Source organism: Megachile rotundata, chromosome 13, assembly GCF_050947335.1.
Source record: "Megachile rotundata isolate GNS110a chromosome 13, iyMegRotu1, whole genome shotgun sequence".
Lineage (NCBI taxonomy): Eukaryota > Metazoa > Arthropoda > Insecta > Hymenoptera > Megachilidae > Megachile > Megachile rotundata.
This window is the reverse complement of record NC_134995.1, coordinates 5,664,484-5,685,151: the sequence shown is the minus strand read 5'-3', so window position 1 is coordinate 5,685,151 and position 20,668 is coordinate 5,664,484. Positions and strand designations below refer to the sequence as shown.

General features: G+C 30.8%; 2 protein-coding genes across 3 annotated transcripts in view; both read right to left on the bottom strand.

Moving 5' to 3' along the window:
• The window catches only part of unc80 (unc80, NALCN channel complex subunit), a 65,756-nt gene extending 50,456 nt beyond the window's left edge, over nucleotides 1-15,300 (bottom strand). The window contains exons 1-16 of the mRNA XM_076539103.1: nucleotides 14,851-15,300; nucleotides 14,289-14,672; nucleotides 14,124-14,226; nucleotides 13,780-13,828; nucleotides 11,850-11,876; nucleotides 9,929-9,949; nucleotides 8,945-9,090; nucleotides 8,726-8,873; nucleotides 7,504-7,735; nucleotides 6,211-6,296; nucleotides 5,243-5,326; nucleotides 5,119-5,169; nucleotides 4,914-5,044; nucleotides 2,556-2,798; nucleotides 1,209-1,384; nucleotides 968-1,131 (exon numbers count right to left, since the gene is read on the bottom strand). Of these exons, the coding sequence (XP_076395218.1) occupies nucleotides 968-1,131; nucleotides 1,209-1,384; nucleotides 2,556-2,798; nucleotides 4,914-5,044; nucleotides 5,119-5,169; nucleotides 5,243-5,326; nucleotides 6,211-6,296; nucleotides 7,504-7,735; nucleotides 8,726-8,873; nucleotides 8,945-9,090; nucleotides 9,929-9,949; nucleotides 11,850-11,876; nucleotides 13,780-13,828; nucleotides 14,124-14,209 (1,644 nt within the window). The 5' untranslated portion in view covers nucleotides 14,210-14,226; nucleotides 14,289-14,672; nucleotides 14,851-15,300. The remainder of the gene's footprint in view (nucleotides 1-967; nucleotides 1,132-1,208; nucleotides 1,385-2,555; nucleotides 2,799-4,913; nucleotides 5,045-5,118; nucleotides 5,170-5,242; nucleotides 5,327-6,210; nucleotides 6,297-7,503; nucleotides 7,736-8,725; nucleotides 8,874-8,944; nucleotides 9,091-9,928; nucleotides 9,950-11,849; nucleotides 11,877-13,779; nucleotides 13,829-14,123; nucleotides 14,227-14,288; nucleotides 14,673-14,850) is intronic.
• Nucleotides 15,301-16,407: 1,107 nt separating this feature from the next.
• On the bottom strand, nucleotides 16,408-19,867 carry LOC105661949 (uncharacterized). Of its 2 annotated transcripts, XM_076538824.1 has the most exons (3): nucleotides 19,636-19,867; nucleotides 17,442-19,551; nucleotides 16,408-17,369 (listed from the first exon to the last, which is right to left on the bottom strand). In XM_076538824.1, the coding sequence occupies exons 2-3, from the start codon at nucleotides 19,354-19,356 to the stop codon at nucleotides 16,954-16,956; spliced, it is 2,331 nt and encodes a 776-aa protein (XP_076394939.1). In that variant the 5' UTR covers nucleotides 19,357-19,551; nucleotides 19,636-19,867; the 3' UTR covers nucleotides 16,408-16,953. The 2 variants fall into 2 exon arrangements, with proteins under 2 accessions (XP_076394939.1, XP_012136212.2); XM_012280822.2 differs by having other exon boundaries at nucleotides 16,408-19,551; nucleotides 19,636-19,866.
• Between the last annotated feature and the right edge of the window lie 801 nt (nucleotides 19,868-20,668).

The following is a 20,668-nucleotide window of genomic DNA, read 5'->3' as shown; positions in this document are numbered from 1 at the left end:
TTGTATATAAACTATAATATTATTAATTGTATAATAGGACTTGTATACAGGGTGTCTTGCAATTAGTGTTGGTCCCTGAAATGGGAGGTAGCTGACATGATTCTGAATAAGATTTCTCTTTGCAAAAATGGGGTTTGAAACTTCGTTTTTGAATTATTACGGAAAACACGGACGCGTAGAAATGGGGGGAGTAGAGAATATGACGCGTGGAATTACGACGCGTGAAAATAGGGGACGTAGGGAATATAACGCGTGGAATTACGCCGCGTGGAGATTCAACGCGGGGAAATACGGGGCGTAGGAGATATGACGCGTAGAAATAGGGGCGTAGGAAATATAACGCGTGGAATTACGCCGCGTGGAGATTTAACGCGTGGAAATACGGGGCGTAGGGGATATGATGCGTGGAAATTGGGGCGTAGGGAATATAACACGTGGAATTACGCCGCGTAGAAATACGGAGCGTAGGGGATATGACGCGTGGAAATAGGGGCGTAGGGAATTAGAGCGCGAATATTACGCATGCGCAAACGCGAGAGCGACAGCTTCGGGCCTAGTGGCTAAGCGCGCGTAACCCTCGCGCTCTGATTGGTCCGTGTTTTTCCTTAATAATTCAAAAACAAGGCTTCATACCCCATTTTTGCAAAGGAAAATCTTCTTCAGAATCACGTCAGCTATCCTCCATTTCAGGGACCTACACTAATTGTCAGACACCCTGTATACATACAGTATAGTGGATGGTGCCTGTGATAATTAAATTAAGTAGGTATTAATTAAATAAAAAACATAAATATTTCCTATTAATCTAAGTAGCCTACTAGACTTTCCTATTAAACCTAAAAGACAGCTATTAATTAAATTTACAAGCATTACCTATTAAATAATTCAACGAATGTTGTCTATTAAGCAAATTAAGGAATACTGTCTACTAACCATATTAATTACTATTATCAATATTTGTACGAACCTGATCAAAAAGCATCTTCGGTTCCTCCTGACCAATTTTCTCAAGTGCCTTTTCCGACTTTGATAGCAATTTTGTTTCAACGAACGCTTTCAGGTCAGCCATTTTCATTCTCTTCTTAGACTTCTCGCTGGCTCGTCTCGTATGACTTGATTCGACGTCATGACCTTTGTATCATAAGACGTTACACGTAAAATAAAAAGCAACAAATTGTAAAGATTTATGAAATAATATTTTTACACACCACTTAATAACGACGTGTCTCGAACTTCTGGAACTTCCATGAAATCTTTCGCCACGTCTTTTTTCTTGCTTTCAGGACTTTGATAAATTGATACTTCAATTTTTGGAATTGGTAAAGAATTGCTGCGACGACGTGGCATTTGTTGCACTGATATTTCTTCGTTGATCATACGTAAACTATAACAAATTTTTTCTGAGTGAATGTTACTGGTAATGGTTATTAAATATTTTAATAAAAAATTGTATAAATATTAATTAATATATTCTGATTGCAAAAAAGTAATAAAAGTTAATAGCTGATGAAAGTAATATATATTGTAATACTTAATTAATGAAAATTCTGATTATGGAAGTTAATTAACTTCTGCTTTACTTTTCTGTGAAATCTTAGGATCCACAAAATCATTTGACTTAATAATTTTTAATAATTATTAATGTTATTTCATGTCTTTTTATGGTTCTAATAATTATTTCAAATCTATTATATCACTTTCATTACTAATTACATAATTTTAAATTTACTTATATTTCTACAATTATTTATAATACATTTGTATTATAATAATTACTATGTGATTATTTTATTTTAATTTCAAGTGAATTTCTGTAAAGTCTTTTGTAAAATAATTTTATCATTATTCCGTAAAAATTCAAGCTTTGCAATTAAAAAGGAATACCTTTAGATATCTTTATAAAAATCAGAATCCGTAGCCTTGTTTTCCTTTATTTAAACCAACTTTTAATGGTGAGTGATGTTTATCAATAAAAAAAAACCAATGTCAACTCGCAATAAACTAATGTACACTTTTATAAAGCTTCTTAATTTTTATACTTCATCAATAGGAAAAATTGATTAGAATTAACTAATTATGATCCTCAACTAAAATATCCTTGAATTTACTGAAAGTAATACTGTTGAAATTTCTGGCTAACAACGCTCATTTATTAAAATTCAAGATAATTAGTAAAAGTAAATTAATAAAAGTATACTGTTACATAACGTGATTCTGTATATTACAAAAGAAAGAAAACAACGCCAATATACTTGTTATTACACAATTTTACCAATTTTCTAAGAATTTTTAAACTCTCAAAACTTATAATAAGAAATCAACAACAAAGTATTTTTCACGTAAAAAATTTTTTCAAAATAATATTGCAAACTTACATTTCGAAAAAAAAGCATATGATAAAAGAGTTTTTCATAATTTCACAACAGAGGGTTAAAAATAAATTTGTAAGATTATTAGAATATTAAAAATAAAGTATATTAGCAATGTATTATTTTCAAAACAATATTTGCAATAAAAAATAAAAAAAAATGAAGAAATGTTATAAAAATAATTACCGTTGGTACAAAAACTGTAAAGCCCAATGAACTCCTTCCTCTTGCCATTGTGGAACAAAAAGACATCTCAGAACAGCTACATCAAGAAAAGTAGCAGCTCGAACATCTGCTTCGATAGCAGCACAGCTGCTTGTTAATCCTGCAGCAGAATCACCAGGACCTTTCTGCGTTGTAGAAGTTTTCGCTTTCGTATCCTGTGTTTCCTTTTCGGTCTTGTGATCTTCTTTCTCTTTCTCGGTGCTTCTAACATATCAGTTAATCGCTTACAAGACGTCATCTTGCACGAAAGTTACTTTAGTTAAGCTGATAAAACGTTAACTGCCATAAAGGTCACCTATGACCGGTAATCTGGTGCTGTAGTGATAATGCAAAATATCTGGTGGAAATTTTAGATTTTGATGTAGTTTAAACTGACAGATTGCAGGTAAATTAGAAATTATTAGAAATGAAAATTGATAGTAAATTGGAAATTATTAGTAAATTTTAAATTATTAGAAATAATTATTAGAAGTAAATTGAAAATTATTAGAAATGATAATTACAAGTAAATTGAAAATTATTAGAAATTAGAAATTGCTAAAAATGATAATATCGAGTTAGAAGTATATAAAAATGATAATTACAGACAAATTAAAAATAACATATTATTTCTAAAAAAAATGGCAGAATATAGCAGTTTTATTTGTATAATCAAACAAATCTTTGATTTTGTGTTTTCAGACTGAAAATGATAGTTGGAACAAATAACTGCACTTTTTTTAAATTTAATTAATTTTTGATTAATAAATATATACGGACTAATTTTTAGATTATTACAATTCTTTATATTTGTAAAATAAACTCAAACATAATTTCCTAAAAAAGTTTATAACAAAACTTAAGTCTAAAGTTTCAAAAACTCTGAACATTGTACTAAACCAGTATAAATTCCTAAAAAATACAAAAAATTGAATAACTAATATTAATCTGTTAATTAAACAAAAATTTAAAAATTTTATAAAATAATTGTAAAAACAGTTTCACGTCAAAATTAAAAATTTAAGTTTATTCAAGTTTGAAGAAATATTTTCTTCAATTGCCGATTAAAAATAAAAACAAAACAATGTCTTGAAAGTAGCGAAACATTTTATTTGATTAATTAGTAAATGAAAAATATTGCTTCTTACATCAGAAAGATAAATATGAGTACCACACGTACACCAATATCTAAAATATTCAATATTAACAATATTAAAAAACAAAATTATATTTACTCTAGAATTAATAAATGATAAAAGTTTGCATCTGTTCAAAATTCACGTTAAAAACAGGAATTTACGATACATTTCCAGTCACCTATTCAACTGTAATTATTTGTGAGTCACTCCAATTTTACTTTTAGGATCAATCAATCCATTAAGCAACTAATCTGTCATAAACCTACGGCCATTAACTACTAGCTCGAGCTATAGACTCTTAGATTTGTCAGGTCATTCGCCATCATCAAGCAGAATTCATCCATTATAAGTAGCACAATTCATAATTTCGTGTATTTTCTACTTTAATTCGTAACAATTCTTAAATCTCATCATAGAAAATGGAAAAATTATTACAAACATAAACATGGATCTGATTTCTTAAACTTTGATAAATAATTTAATGAAAGAAAAATGAGATTCATAATGTCGGTCGTGGGCGATCTTTATGGTTGTCAACATGTTACATAAAGACGTTACTTAAAAAAAACGAAGCCTAATAACACATTTGCTACAAAATGGATCTCTAATAACATCATTATACATTGAGCATGGTACAAGAAGATTTTTTGTATATTTATGTAACTCGGAGAATAATTTGAGATTACGCCATAAATAGGCGCTAAATTTAAATAGCTATATGTTTTCAGAACAAGCATAGTAATATAATAAGTTAAAATTTAGACGTATTTTATGGATAGTTTGAATTAAAATACAAATTATGGTGAAATAAGAATAATTCATTAAAATGAATTTTTTCGGTTAATAACAAATTTGAAATATTTCTTTTACGATACTAAAAAACAGAAATATCTAATTTTAATCAAAATAAAATAAAATAGAATATACATACAATAGAGTTTTTATTTGCTTTCCAAACTGAAACGAATTGTCAAATTTTAATATAATAGATTATGATTTAAATTAATGTTCGAAAACATTTTTTCCGCCATATTGAAATTTGTAACATAGTGAACCTACACAAAAATCTATTAATGATCACATAACAATAAAAAATCTATTAATGAGCACATGTCTTCTTGTACTATGATATTAAAGCCCTTATCTAATTAAAAACGTGACACAATTAACATTAAAAAAAAAGTGAAATGTCTTCACCAACCCCATGCTTATAGGCTTTTGAGGATACTGTCTGCAAGAGTCGAATGCTGAAATCGCTGTAACTTGTTCTATCGTTAATTTCGAAAAACCGGTTGTCTTCCCCATAGCTACATGAAAAATACTAGCTTCGCCCTAAAATAATTTCAAAAATTGTATGTTTGGTTATTGGTTCCGTAACTAAGTAGCAATATAGAAGTTTTTCATACCCCGTCGAGTGCTTTTTCTGATTCGCTAAGGGACGGCAACCTGAAGATTACCTGATACATGTACTCTGTTATTTTGTTGATCAAAAATAGACTTTATTAGGAATTGTTTATTGTGAATACTTACTACGTGCTCGTCTTCGGCACCAGAACTCTCTTCTGGAATCGTTTCTGGAAATATTGTGTCCTTTGGCGACGACACCCACGTATTCTGGGAATAATATGGAACAGTTGGATCAAATTGAAATTGTAACAGTTGTAAATAATATTCATTAGAAATTAAGTGGATGTTTCTATATTACTTAGACATTAAATATTTTTGTATTAGTTAGATATTCTTGTTATTATCTTACAGGCATTCATACATATGTATATGTATTATTAAGCATGTATATTATTAATTCACATGTTTCTTTATTTATTGTTGATCAATGTCGATATAAAGTATCACGGTATGAAACAGTTGTTAAGTCAAAAGCAAGTGTAAAATTCTTGTTATGAGAATTGTAATTGGCAATTAGATCTTAATGAACGCCATAAAATACTTCAATTTATTAAGGTAAAGTGGGGTAAGTGTAGACCGGTTTTTGTAAAGTTGGTATTTAAACGTAAGTATTTTCAATCTGCTATGTAAATACTTAACGCTGTCGATATCGAACGCTTTGCACAATTACTACTATTTAATTAATATTAACTAGGACCTTAATTTTCCTTGTACATTTTGATTTTGATAGGAAATTGTTAAAAATGTCAACTACTCTGCACTTTCCTCGAAAATGGGGTAAGAACGTAACTCGAAGTTAAATACTTTGAAACTTTATTTCATGTGCACTGGGGCAAGAGCAGAATTATTAACAAATGTGCCATAAAATGCTTTTTACTGCATTATGCAAGTACTCTATACTGCAAACAAGTACTCTTAATTGAAATATAAAAGCGATATAGTGAAACAAAACAAGGAAACAAACATACTAAATGGAGAAATTTCGCTTTATATTGTAATAAAAATAGCTTGTATACGCACTTGTCCCGTTTACGAACTTACCCCACTTCTTCTTAATGTATTTTTTTAAAATGAAATGGAGGTATGCTTACATCATCGTCCAGCTGCTTTGACGACATTTTATCAACGCTTTGTTCCGAAACAGCGCTAACTGATTGACTGGGTGGACTTTCCACATCTGAAAACAGTGTAATGAATTTTGCACAAGTTTATAAACGTTGAAATCAAGCAAATTCAAATTGATATTCTTGTCATCAAAATATGTTATTTTTGATCAAACTTGCAAAATCAGTATCTTAACTAACTACATAAGCTGTTCACAGCGAAGGGTTTAAATTAAAAAATATTGAATAATGAATTATTGCAAATTGCCAATAATAAATTATTACAGTTACTCTGTCATCATAATAGTACAGTAAAATTACAGTTATTCTATCACGATGGTAGTATAGTAAATAGTGCAGTCCCAGACTATCGAATTAGGACCACGTACGAAAACTTGACTTTTATGGCCATAATAATGTCATATATGGAAAATTCTTACATCATGCAAATTATTACTATGTTCAGATATGTGGAAATTTACAAATGTCGAAATAAAGAAATTTGGAAATATAAGAATTTTTAAATTTTCAAGGTTCCAAATTATTACACTTTGCAGTTTTCATATTTTCCAATTTAGAAATGTGGAATGATGGCAGTTGAAATATGTGGAAATTTACACATGTTAAAATAAGGAAATTTAGAAATTTGAAAGGTTGAATACATTAATATATTATTGCAGTTACTCTGTTACGACGATAGTACAGTAAATAATCCCTGGCCATCAAATGAGGACTACGTATGAAAATTTCACTTTCATAGCTATAATTATGTCATATATGGAAAATTCTCAAGTCATGCAAATTATTACTAAATACATTCATAACGATATATACATAGCATTTTGTTACTATCGCGATAATAAATTGTGTGATGAGCGATTAAGGGCCGTCCAAGCGTTTACGTTAGGCTCGAGTATCAATAGCACGTCAGGTGAAATTTGAATGCTATAGAAAATGTCTGCCTATTCAAAAGACTAGTTCACAACTCTCCAACCACATTATCTCAGTCGAAAAGAACTACAAATATTTGGGAAAATAATGAAGATATAAAACATATGATGTATACAGAGCATATCGGAAGCTGTGACCAAAGCAAAGGGCGGAAATACTAGATATTAACATGTGTTAATGTCATGCACAGTAGTAATCATGGTAGGTAATATATCATTACAATTTGAACGGACCTAATTTTACGGAAAGCGTGTATAATACTGAAAAATGATGGTTCTAATTTGATAGCCAGATGTACTGTTAAAAAATGAAATAACAGTGAAAACTCACTTCCTCCGACAAATACATCATCGGACATTTGATGTACTTTGGAAGACTTAAAAGACCGACTCCATAAAACTTGTGGCTTGATCCGACAATGCGTGGTAAAGCATGGCGTATCCGGATGACGACATTCGTACATAGCCGACCATATTTTCAAACCGTTCTCCAATCGTAAATTCGTTTTGAAGTCGATGTCTTTTAGATGATTGCACAAAGGTGCGAACAGATAAACGAACAACTGCGAACAATAATTGTTACACTTTCTTAAGTTTCATTTTTAAAATTAATAATAATCACAGATAAATTAACAGAATAAATCGATATTACTAGTTATTATTAACAAGGATAAACTTAAATTTTAATTTATTGGTAGTTACGTAAAAATCACAAATGGGCAGATTGCAATAAATTTGATTAGTGATAACAAATCAATCTAGATTTTTATTTTGCAATATAATTCATGGTTATGTTGCAATATATGTTCCTTGTATTTTGTAAACTCGAATCACAACTGCGAATAATTGTAATAAAGCAATTTGATTAGTGACAGAAAATCAGTCCAGGTAATATAATTCTGCAGTGCAATACATGTTTATGTTGTAATATAATTCACATTGTACTTGGACTTTAACCAGCATAAATTCGACAGATTGTAATAAGGCAATTTGATTAATGAAGGTAAAGCAATCACAGATTATCAGTTTGCAACATAATTTATGTTGATATTAGAATATGATCAACATTTCCTGCATTTGAATTTTCACCAACATAAATTCATCAAATAGTAATAAGGCAATTTGATTAATGAAGATAAAGCAATCACAGATTGTCAGTTTACAAGATAATTTATGTTTTTGTTGCAATATAATCCACATTTATTACATTTGGATTTAATTCAGCATCATAAGTACGACAGATAAGACAGATTGTAACAAGGTAATTTGATCAATGAAGTAAAGCAAACATAAATTATCAGTTTTGAACATATTCTTGTTGCAATATAATGTCCCTTGTATATGGATTCGAGCATCACAAGTGCAAGAGATTGCAAGAAGGCAATTAAATAACTAAAAATAAAACAATCACCCTCAATATAATTCGTGCTCACATAGCAATAAAATTCACAGTTCTTGTACTTTTTGTTAGATTTCAATTCACATTACAAATACGACAAATTACAATAAGTCAACTTGATAAATGAAAGTAAAGCAATCGAAAAGTTACTTACAGTCATAGTAGGTATAGGAAACACATAATAAAAGGGATTTCCAGAATCAGCATCATGCTCCGAGCATTCTTCAGCAGCGTCGAGAAGTATCCAATGAAGAATATAAAGAAGCGTCGTTTCCATGGCCCCGAGACTTTGAAAGTCCTTCCTAGAAGATTAACGGAAACAATTGACGGATAACAGACGTAGAATTCGAGAGAAAGAAAGCAGACAACTAACCTATTGTGCAGCAGATTGGCTGTGGCATGGAGAATGTAAGGGAGAGCGGCTTGAATCAAACGCCATCGTGGCACCTTGCCCAGTATCAAGCTCAAAGAGGGTGTTAGATCATTGTGCAGATCCTGAACCAACACTTTTTCGAGAGACTATAAAGACGAAGGGTTGTTTAAATTGACGACGATTTAAAACTTTTGTTTTAATGAAAAGATTGCTGGATATATTACTTCACTTGGATTATTTGAATAAGTATTAGGGAAAACAAAAAATAGTATCGTTTCTTTACATCAAATTACAAAAAAATTTAACTTTTTAAATTACATAAAATTTAACTTGTTAAATTTATTAATTTAACTTATTAATTTAACTTGTCAAATTTAACTTGTTAAATTTAACTTGTTAATTAAGTTTAACTTGTTAAATTTTTAACAAATTCTTCTTGTGTTTGAATTTGAGAATTTGTAGTCGAGGGTTGAGAAGTTGAGAATTTGGAATTTTTAGATGAGAGATTGAGTGTTTAAAAATTTGTAAGTTTCTAAATTTAGGGATTGGGGAATTCGAACATTTGAGAATTAGATAAATTTTAGAATTTGAAAATTTGAAATTTAGAAATTTGAGGACTAGGTAATATTAAAAGTTGAATATGGCAATTTAAGAGTTTTAGATGATTTTAGTTGTGAAATTTGGAATCTCAAAAATTTATAAATTACAGAATTTGGAAATTTGAAAATTCGAAATTTAGAAATTTAGAAATTTGATAATTTGACAATTTGACAATTTGACAATTTGATAAATATGAAAATCCCTAAACTTGGATACTCAAAACTTTCTAAATTTCTAATATCCACTGCAAGACTGCAGAAGTAGTCTCTTCTTATATCGCCATTTTGCACAGAAAAGTCCTCCATCTTCAAATGGATAAAATCAACTTTTTTTAAAAAACAAAAATACATTTTATTCATGACATTTTTTTATATTTTTACTAACCGTGCAAGCTTCCTTCGTCTCCTAGGTATGCGTCCAAAAGTAAATCACCAAAATTAATACCCAATCATAAAAGACATAAAATGAAAGAACTCTAAATCGTGAATAGATAAAAAGTATTAACAAGAGAAAACACTTGCAACAAGCTACGATGCAAAGCTATAGTAAATAGTTACATCATATAAACAAAGCTACATGTTCATAAAAATTGACATCAATATTGAAATTTGATTAAAACACTTTTCAAAATCACAGATCAATCTACACATAAAGAACAACATCGCAAAAACGTGAAATCCAACAAACGTTTCGAAAAATGAACGCAATACAAATATTCAAAAAGTGATTGTTTAAAAAATGTACGAGAGATATGTTAGAAAAATGTGTAACTAATATGTGGACTTACGATACATTCATTTTCAGTGTCTTCTTGTGTGGAATGGTTTTAGTAGTATTAGAAGATGAATAGAGTATAGGATATTGTATAAAAATTCGATACAAAGGCGAAGAATGACAGAAAGCCGTATATAGATATTTTAACTGAAAGTCTGAAATGGACGTTAACCCTTTCGTTGCGGGAGAGTTCAATGCAAACACGCCATATGTGATTCATAATAATCACAAAAATTAGTAAGTGAAGATTAGTAAGTAATTACAAAAATTGTTTATTATGCAGAAAGAGTAGATATATTAATATAATATAAAGCATTAATAAATATAGCAAACGATTGCCTTAAAAATTTAATTACAGTTACTTTTTGATTATTATAATAGAATTATGTAATACTGAAGTGTTATACAAAAATTTGATTAACTATAACTGAAATAAAATTCACAACAATTTTATTATTCAAAATAATACTAATACATTTAAATTATAAAAATTAATTATAGATTATAAAATTTGGGATTTTTGAACCAATTTTGCTTTTGAAGACATAAGCTTGATTATACACAAAAGATTTTTGTCTTCATACAAAGTGAATTTATATTATCACCATAATTTATAACAAAGTTGCTGAAAATCATCAAATATTTGGTTTGTGCACAGAAAATTTCATTTGACCTGCCCTGTGTCTGGAAACCATGCAACTTTGATTTGATCCAATTAATCTATAAATTTATAGGGGGAAATGGATTAAAAAATTGCATGGTTTTGAGAGGGATGTAAGTTGGATCAAACTCAATTTTTCTATGGAGATGCTTTAAAATTTAGAAGATTTTTTATTTTTAACTACTGTTTAAAATAAACACATGCAAATACTTCAGTCTTAGTGGTTGAACTAATATTAAGTTGAATAATATTATAATGAGAAAAATTAATAATATGGACCAACGCACTTGTTAAATTAAATTACAGACTTAAAACATTCTATATATATTAAATTTTATTTAACACCTGTTAACATTGTTAACAACGTTTTCTACGAAATAATCTTTCATTTCTTCAACCTCAAAAAAAAATCACATAAAATTTCAACCAAAAACAACCTTCCTAAAATTTTCAAAACCTTATTTCATTGACTCTCTTCTTTTATTAACCTTCATTCTATATCACCAGAAGAGTTAAAAATAAAAAAGAGTTGGAAGTAAAAAATTCTAAGTCACGAAAGCAATGTTTACACTAAAAAATCGCATAAACTACCCTCCAAAAACAAGCTTCTTAAATTTTTCAACATCTCATTTCGACATTTATTTTCTTCTATTAACCTTCAGTCTATCATCGAAAGGGTTAAAAGATTCTAATTGTAAGTCACGAAAGCAAGCACATTTACAATAAAAAACATGCAAAGTGGGTGTCTTTCTAGAGAAGTAGGTGCTCTCTAATAATCGAACTGGAATTAAATAGAGAGAGAGAGAGAAAAGCAGAAGTATAATTGTACAAGTAGGTTTACAAATGAGGAGGCAGGCTTAGCGAACTTACATGATGGCCTGGCGCGTGTTGACAGAACTGCAGGTGACACGTGGAGGCGGCAGCGTGGAGGAGGAGGTTACTTTGTTAGTGCAGGTCGGGTTAGGTATTGGAAAACAAAGAGCTGATGGGATACGGTTGATTAGGATTTTGCACGACATGAAATCCAGCTGTACATTATGTACTTTGTTGTTATCTTTGTATCGAGTAACTGCTAACATTTAAGTAAACCTTGGATTCCATGAGGGCAAGAAAGCTTTACATATTTCTACTGACTTACGGCATGTTTGTTGCTAACTTATCTTTCGCCTTGATTATTTCATTGTTATTAATATCTTTGTAAATATTAGAATTCGTCAATTTTTATTTTGTTAATATTTGGAGTCAAGTTTTACTTTTAAACATAGTGGGATTCATTCAATTTTAGTTTTATTGATGTTAGGACTCAAGTTGCGTTTTTAATTTTGTTTTTATAAATATTCAAATTTATTAAGTACATTTTTGCACGTATTAAAATTTATCAAGTATACTTATGTAAATATTAAAATTCATCCAATTTCGTTTTTATGAATATTACAAATTATCAAGTATTTTCTGTAAATATTAGAAGTTATCAGATATTTTCTAAATATTAGAAAATTTTCATTTTTACAGCTATTAAAATTTATTAAGTTTCATTAAAATAAATATTTGAATTTACTAAATTTTATTTTTATAAATATTGAAATCTATGTGTTTTATTTTTATAGATATTTAAATTCATCAAGTTTCGTTTATATAAATATTTAAACTCATCAAGTTTCGTTTATATGAATATTAAAATTTAACAAGTTTTATTTTTTCAGATATTAAAATTCATCAAACTTTATTTTTTATAAATATTAAAATTTATCAAGTTTCATGTCTATAAATATAAAAATTAGTCAAGTTTTATTTTTTATAAATGTTAAAGTCTATGAAGTTTCATGTCTCAAATGTTAAAATTTATCAAGGTTTATTTTTTTTATAAATAGGCTTCGTCAAATTTCATTTCTACAAATATTAAAATTCGTCAACTTTCATTTTTACTATTAATAGTAATAGTAAATTTATCAGGTCTTATTTGCACATAACAATCCATCAAATTTTATTTTTATAACATAATAATTATTATAATTTTGAAATCGTCATAAATCTAATTCGAATTTCAAAATTTAAGGGTTCAATTTCGTGCCAAAAAATTTTGAACTAAATTGTTCAGAGTTCTTTATTTGTAATTAAAATAAAACATTATACTATTTAATTGAAAAATGAAGAATTAATAAATACCTTCAACGAAAATCTGATAATTTATTATTTTCATCTATTATTATTAATGGTAATAATAATTTAAAACAATAGTATAAAAAAGTGTCCTAGGTAAAATAGAACAAACATTAAATTAAAATGGAGGTACAAAATTTTGTTATTGCGTTGTAAACACTGTTCAAGTGACATTAATGTTCCTCAAACTTGATATCTTTTGTAGTACATGTTTTGTAGCTGACTGGTAAGTTGTACATAACAAATATACAATGATGAATAAATAAGGCAGTTCTAAACGAAAAGCACAACAAACTCGTCAAGGACAATCACGAAAGCGAAAAAATCGGATAGAACGATGTTTCGTTCCTCCGTTTGTTCATGGAGCAGAAGCGTTTCTACATTTTGGAAGTTTTCTTTAATCGAATCTGTTGGTTGAATTATCAGAGATGTGGTGTCTCGTGCTGCAAGATTTTATTTAAGACATTATTTCTATTAGGTCACATCAGCTATAATATTCTGTAGGATCTCTTTGTAAATTGTTCCACACACCCATACATTTTTGTCGCAGTAATCAAACGATTATTTATGCAATTCACTCACACTTATAAGAAATTATCTTTCACTCTTTTTGAAAAAGAAACGTGTAAAAAATTTTTACCGTGCAGGATGCCTCGTGAAGTTTGCCAAGTTTTGCACGAATGAATGGTCTGCAATATTTAAATTATCACATGTAAAACTTTTAATTAGCAATTAAATTTTTTTAAAATAAAAAATATTTTGAAACATTGGTACATTGTGACACTGCTCTATTTCAGAGTCCTTTCATGTGACGAGTAACGTAAGGAAAATTATGTGAACAAAAATTTGAAGATTCAGATACAGGAATTTAAACATTCAGGTACAGGTAAAAATTGACGAAGAATTGTGTAATCCAACTTTTGATCATCAGTGTACAAAATAACCAAAATGAATCTATCAAATAAAACATTTCTCCGAAAGTACCTCAACTGTCTCCATAAGAACATCTGCACTGGAATCGGCAGAGCATGTTCATGTAGATTTCCATCGACGGATCGACGTTTGTCCATGTTTCCAACGAAAACGTCTAAAAGCAACGCATCCATTTCGAAAAGCAAGTTCAGGCAAATGTGTTGCCACGTGTCTCACCTGATAGCAATTTCCTTCACTTCCTAGCGACATCGGCCGGTTTTTCTACGTCACGTAAAAACGCTCCGGAAGACTCACCCTGTGACCCAATAAATCGATTGCCTCTCAATGTCGTTTCCGATCGAAATTCGAGCACCGATCGAGATGCAAACATAAACAGAGACAATGTAACCGACGAACGAGATCACGCACTATTTCCCGATCCTTGGCCAGTCTAAGATCGCATTCCCGACACGATCATTCGACGTGGCGACGGATGCAAAGAGGAGCAGCACCGTGCAAGGAGAGGATCACGTGTCACTCGGCCTAGTGACACAGTTGCATCGTTCTCAGGTATGCACTCACCAAACGGTGGATGCACCACCACGCCAGGATCGTGAGTAACTGAAACGTTGGACGTAAAACTGTTGGAAAGGATGGGAATGCGCGCGCTACTCTCGGAAAATCCAATGCGCCGGTCGTTCCATCGATCAGCCCAGGAATCTGCTCGCTGGACCACCCCTACTTTACCAGGAGCGACCCACCCTTCTCGTAACGCGCCCCTACCAACCCATTTACTCACCTAGCCCACCTTGCGTCAACAAAATACGATGATCAGCCCATCACAGGTTCATCGCTAAAAACAGTCTCAGATAACTGGGGATATTTATGTGGCTTTTTATGAACCGATGACCTTGAACTTAACGTGAGTCAGGGTGACACTAAGTAGCTGTCATAAACCTTAAACTGGTGATGGTTAGTAACAGAGTGATTGAAGTTCTGTAACTTCTTCAGAAGTTTGGACTTAAACTTGCTGTTGTGCAGTATGGGTTATTCTGTTCTGCAGTGTTTGTGCAATACATGTGTTTTGCAATGTTTGTATAATACATATGTTTTGCAATGTGTAATGCGTATGATTTGCATACGTATGTGAAAGAATGCATTGTATAGTACAATGCATGTTATTAATTTAGGTACGTTAGAGTAACTTTGTGAGGTAGGAAAGGCAGAATGCTGTGTGGAAGTTTGTTACGTGATTAAAGGTGTACTTTGTTTTGCACTGTTTGCAGAATATATTCTGTATGTATACAAGTGTAATAATACATTACATATGTTAATTATATATCATAAATTAGAGTAACTTTGGCTAGGTTAATAATTTCGTCACAGAGGTAGGAAATAATCACTTTTGTTGTTGTTCACAATTTAATAATTTAATAATCTGGTAGTTTGATAGTTTGATAATTTGATAACTTGACAACGTGATAAATGAATAATTTGGTAACTTGATAATTTGATAACTTAACAAATTAATAATTTGTCAATTTGTCAATTTAGTAAATTGATAAATTGATGAATTGATGAATTGATAAATTGATAAGTTGATAAGCTGATAAGTTGATAAACTGATAAACTGATAAATTGATAAATTGATAAATTGATAAATTGATAAATTGATAAATTGATAAATTGATAAATTGATAAATTGATAAATTGATAAATTGATAAATTGATAAATTGATAAATTGATAAATTGATAAATTGATAAATTGATAAATTGATAAATTGATAAATTGATAAATTGATAAATTGATAAATTGATAAATTGATAAATTGATAAATTGATAAATTGATAAATTGATAAATTGATAAATTGATTGATAGTTTAATAACTCATAATTATGAAACTTTGGAAATTAAAAAATTTAGGAGATTGATAGTTTGAAAACTTCAAGATTTAGAATATTGGGAAATTGATTTTTTTTGAAAAATTTTTTTCTCAAAAATTTTTGAACTATGAAATTGAAAACTTAACAATTGAAGAATTTTTTAAATAAAATTTGCATGTCTAAGTATTAGATCTAATGAAAATTTTTAAATCTTCAAATTACAAAATTTAAACTTAGGAATCTAAAAACATGGAAATTCAGAAATATTGCATTGTTTTATTTTTAAAAACTATATTCATCGTTATTAACTTTTAATCTAATTCCTGAATGTAAAATATGACTCCAAAGACTGTGATCTCAAGGTAAACGAACTTCGCAATAAAACAATTTATATATTAAACCTTCCTACCATTTTTATTACAATGAAGCAATTAAATACTATATAATACTATATAGTAGTAAACAAATAGTATATTTTTACATAATGTTTTATATTTGCATAAATATAATATATTTTTACATAATATATTCGTCACGTTTTCGTTCTTTTTGTTAAAACAAAATAGAAGTCACCAGCCAATACCTTTTCTTTAGTTTTTAGCATCGTACCTGGGTTAATTTTATTATTTGACATTATCAATCTTGAAAAACGAAAACACGGATTTAAGCAAGTTCAAAATTCCATTATAATGTAAACCTAATTTAAATATAAAATTCCCTTCGTATTTAATTAATCCTTAATCAGTTCTTAAACTTGAAGCAAAATACGAATTTAATATTATCCCAAAAGCAGTAAAAGAAATATCAGCAAAAACTTGATTCAGAAGTAAACAATATAATTTGAGTCGAAGAAAAATAGACTATTATCGATGCTAGAAGAATCTTGAAAGTTGGCTAGCACAAAAATAGTATGCTTGGAAAAAAACACGAGAAAAGAACGAGACTAGAGGCGCACGATAATGTGGCGGAGGAAATCAATGTTACATGCAAGCAAAATTGAAAGCATCCGATACTGTCTATTCAGCTTGATTGAAGAGTGCTTCAGTATCACAAACGTCATCATTTCGAACTTTAATAACTTCATTGACTCTCTGAAGAATGTCAAGTTGTGCTTTCTCAGTGGAAGCTAACTGCCTATGGAGACACCTCTTCACTTCCTCGAGTGTAATGTCCATCTCGAACACGATCTCGTCGTCGCACGTTCCGCTCTCTTTGGAGGAAGCGGAAGTGATCTCTATACACACTTCTGTGCTATAACTTTCCTCCAATCTACGTGCTTCGCTGTTGATAACCTCGCAAATGCTACGCCAAAGGTCTTTGTGGTTAGGATGCAGTTCCTCGACGAATCGCTGAAAACTCTGCCATTCCATCCTCTCCGTGCTCTCCAGGACCTTCCTGTACAACCATAACGCTTCTACTTCCTCTGGTATTCCTGCATCAACAACCTTCCTCAAGGACGATTCATTGTAAACAATCCGACGTTTAATGTTCTTAAAATAATCACCCAGAGAATGATTGCCAGGAAGCTTTATAGTCGCGTTCATATCTTCTGTAGACCGCTTCTTGAAGAGTTCAAACGATTGTTTCCTAAAGAATTTCCCTCCAGCACTCTCGATTTTTCTGAAGGCCTTGAATCGTTGAACAGGCTTTGAGTCAAGCGACATGGTTTGTCCGAAAGAATTCTGTGGACGCCTCGGCGTCATGGACCGCCATGTTTTCTTCAGACTGTGGGTCCCATAATGGCGTTGTGCGATCGATGTAGCTTGAATACCCAGTTCTGCATCCGAACGATTTGTAGACTGTTCTGAAACAATTTGCCCTTTAATTTCCTTATCCATTGAAGACTTCACCCATTCACGAATCATATTTTCGCAAGACGAGGAACTGATTTCGCTTTCGGTAGATTGTGCTATGTTCGCACAGTTTTCCAGTGAATCTTCTTCCATGAGACATGTCAAAGACTCCACGGATTTGAGAGGTTTATGTTCGTTTTTATACCTGCTTGTTCTAAGGTCGCTTGAACGTTTAGAACTCCTCGATTTTTCGCTTATCGGTTCGTGCATGAAAGAATCTAAATTTAATCGCGCATTATCAGTTTGGCCAGCGTGTAGAATGAAACTATATTGGTCGGAGCATCTAGAATGCACACACGTTTCATCGGGTTGCGAAACGAGTTCTTTCTTCCTTTTGCCTAACAATTCAGGACGGCCACGTGCCAAACACGCCATTACATTAACAAGCTGAGTGTTTTCTTGCGGACTTGTCAACCGATTCTGATTACATCTCGAACCTGTAATCAAATTTTCTGCTTCAAATTCCCGTTTCGGTGTCTCGTACAAGATGTCCTTCACTATTCTTTCGGTAGACTCGTTTAGGTTATTTTTGTTGCACGATACGTCTACCTCCTGTTTATAATCGTCGAAACGTTTATCGGACGAAAAGCCATTTGCAAAATTGGCACCAGCGTTGTTTTTAATTACATTTTTAGATTTGATATTATCGATCTTCGTCTGAGACAATTCAATTGCTGAATCAGTTTTCATTCCTTCTTCTCTTCTGAAAGGTGACAATTTTTGATCCAGCAGTTCAATTACTTTTTCAGGAATCTTACTATCATTTTCTCGCTCGGCTACCATAGTTTCCACCCGTCGATTCACAATTTCCTGTTTCATACAATTCTTTTTACTACTCTTATAATGTTTAGAAGTAAATTTTTTTTGCGGATCGTATCTTTCTTTCTTCACTTGCTCCTTTTTGTTCGATTTTTTTATCTGTTTCCGAGTTTCTATTTCTGTACTACTCGAAAATATGTCTGTACTTAAAAAGTAAGAAGTGTTCGGAGGAGACTTTCTGGGTTCCACTGGATTCAAAGATTTTGAGCAACTAATCACGCCACAGTGTCTACACATTTGCATCGAGGGGTCGTTCGACAGAATTTCGTCCAATTTTTTCTCACTGCACAAACCGATCAGACGCTGTAATTTCGACAAAATATCGTGAAATCGAAAGAGAGAGCTTGGGGATGAAGATTCTTTCAGCGAATCGCAAATTTTAGAGGCTGCACGGAGCTCAACTAAGGGACCTCGAGTATCTTCGCAACCTTCGACAGAATCTAAACACCTCTCATTGATGCTTTTGAGAACGCTGTTGATCGATTTTTCCATGCTAGAATTGCACGCATAATATCGTAACAGCAGATCAATATCTAATGGTTGATCCAATTTGTTGAAGCAGTCTGTTCTTCTCTGAAATGACGGACGCTCGATGTTCGAAAAAATTGAAACGTTTTGAAGACGTTGATGAACTTTGGATCTGTCGTGAGCTTGATTTGTGCTTGAAGCTTTCATAGAACACGTGTCAGATGTGGGAATTTCTTCTGATTCGACAATAGTTACTTCTATGTATTTGCCTTGATCCATCTTTGAAATAATTTCAAAAATTTCTGCTATTTTAGTTCATAAAAGATTAATGTTTTTCTATCACAACTATGAGTAAAATTGTTTACTGCGGCAATAAAATTGTTTTCGAAAGATGCATCGTGGATACAATTTATAGTAATAGAAATCATTGAATATTTTCCCTCGTACAGTTTAATCAGAATTGTACTTGTTAACCTGTTTAAACATAAAATATGTTGAAACGTCGGAAAATTATTTTACGTCTTAAAATTATTTAAAAAGTGTAGAGGTTATGTTTACTGGTAAGTGACGTTGGCTTGTAATCATTAAATTATTATTCAGAGTTGCGGTATTTTATTGGTAGGTATAGTGGATAACATTTTGAAAGCGTGATAAATCTTTTGTGAACATGAGACATTTTTTTGAATTCACTGTAGGGTGCTGATGACCCTCAACGGATATCGTACTTCACATCGAATTCACGTTCGATTTTATTTTGGTACTAATTGATTAATGTTGGTCGAACTAGAATATATGCAAATAATGAGAAGCATGAATAATTAGCCAAATTCAGGTATAGCATTGATGTAATTAGATTTTTTGTATGGGGTCGGTTAAGTGGATTTCTTTCGAAAAACTGACAGAATGACAGGAAGAACTAGGGAATTACTGAAGACTACAGTTTCCTCTGAAAAAACGACGATATAAGAAAAATGATGATATAAGCAAAGCTAAGAGCTTGCTCTTAGTGATGCAAGCTGGTGGATATTATGTAAAAGTTTCGAAATTTTCAAACTTTTAAACTTCTAAAGTTCTACGAAGCTTATAAAGTACTGAATATTCACATTTCTAAGGTTTGAAATCCACTAATTTTCAAATATAAGAATTTTCAGATGTATGAGTTTTTAAGTATCAAAAATTTGAAATTTCTAACTTTTCAAGTTAAGTTATTTTAAAATTTCCTAGTTTTCATATTTGGAATTTGCAAATCTTAAAATTTGCATTTTTATGAAGATACAAGTCATTCGGCATTCTTGAATTATCAAACTTTCAAGTCTTGAAGCTCACAAGTTTGCATTTTCAAACTACGAGTTTCAAAATTTTTAGTATTTCCAATTTCCAAACTTTCAATATACAAATTTCCGAATCTCTAAATTTCCAAATTTTCTATGTACTTAAATTCCTGAGTTCCAAAATTCCCAAGTTCCCAATTTGTCAAATTCTCAAATTTCTAAATTCCTAATTTCTCCAATTCCCCAATTTCCAAATTACTAAATTCCTAAATTCCCCAATTCCCCAATTCTCCAATTAGCAAATTTGAAAATTTGCAAAT

Coding starts and splice junctions, on each gene's coding strand:
- LOC105661949 (XM_012280822.2), bottom strand. CDS start 19,356: ATGGATCAAGGCAAATACATAGAAGTAACTATTGTCGAATCAGAAGAA.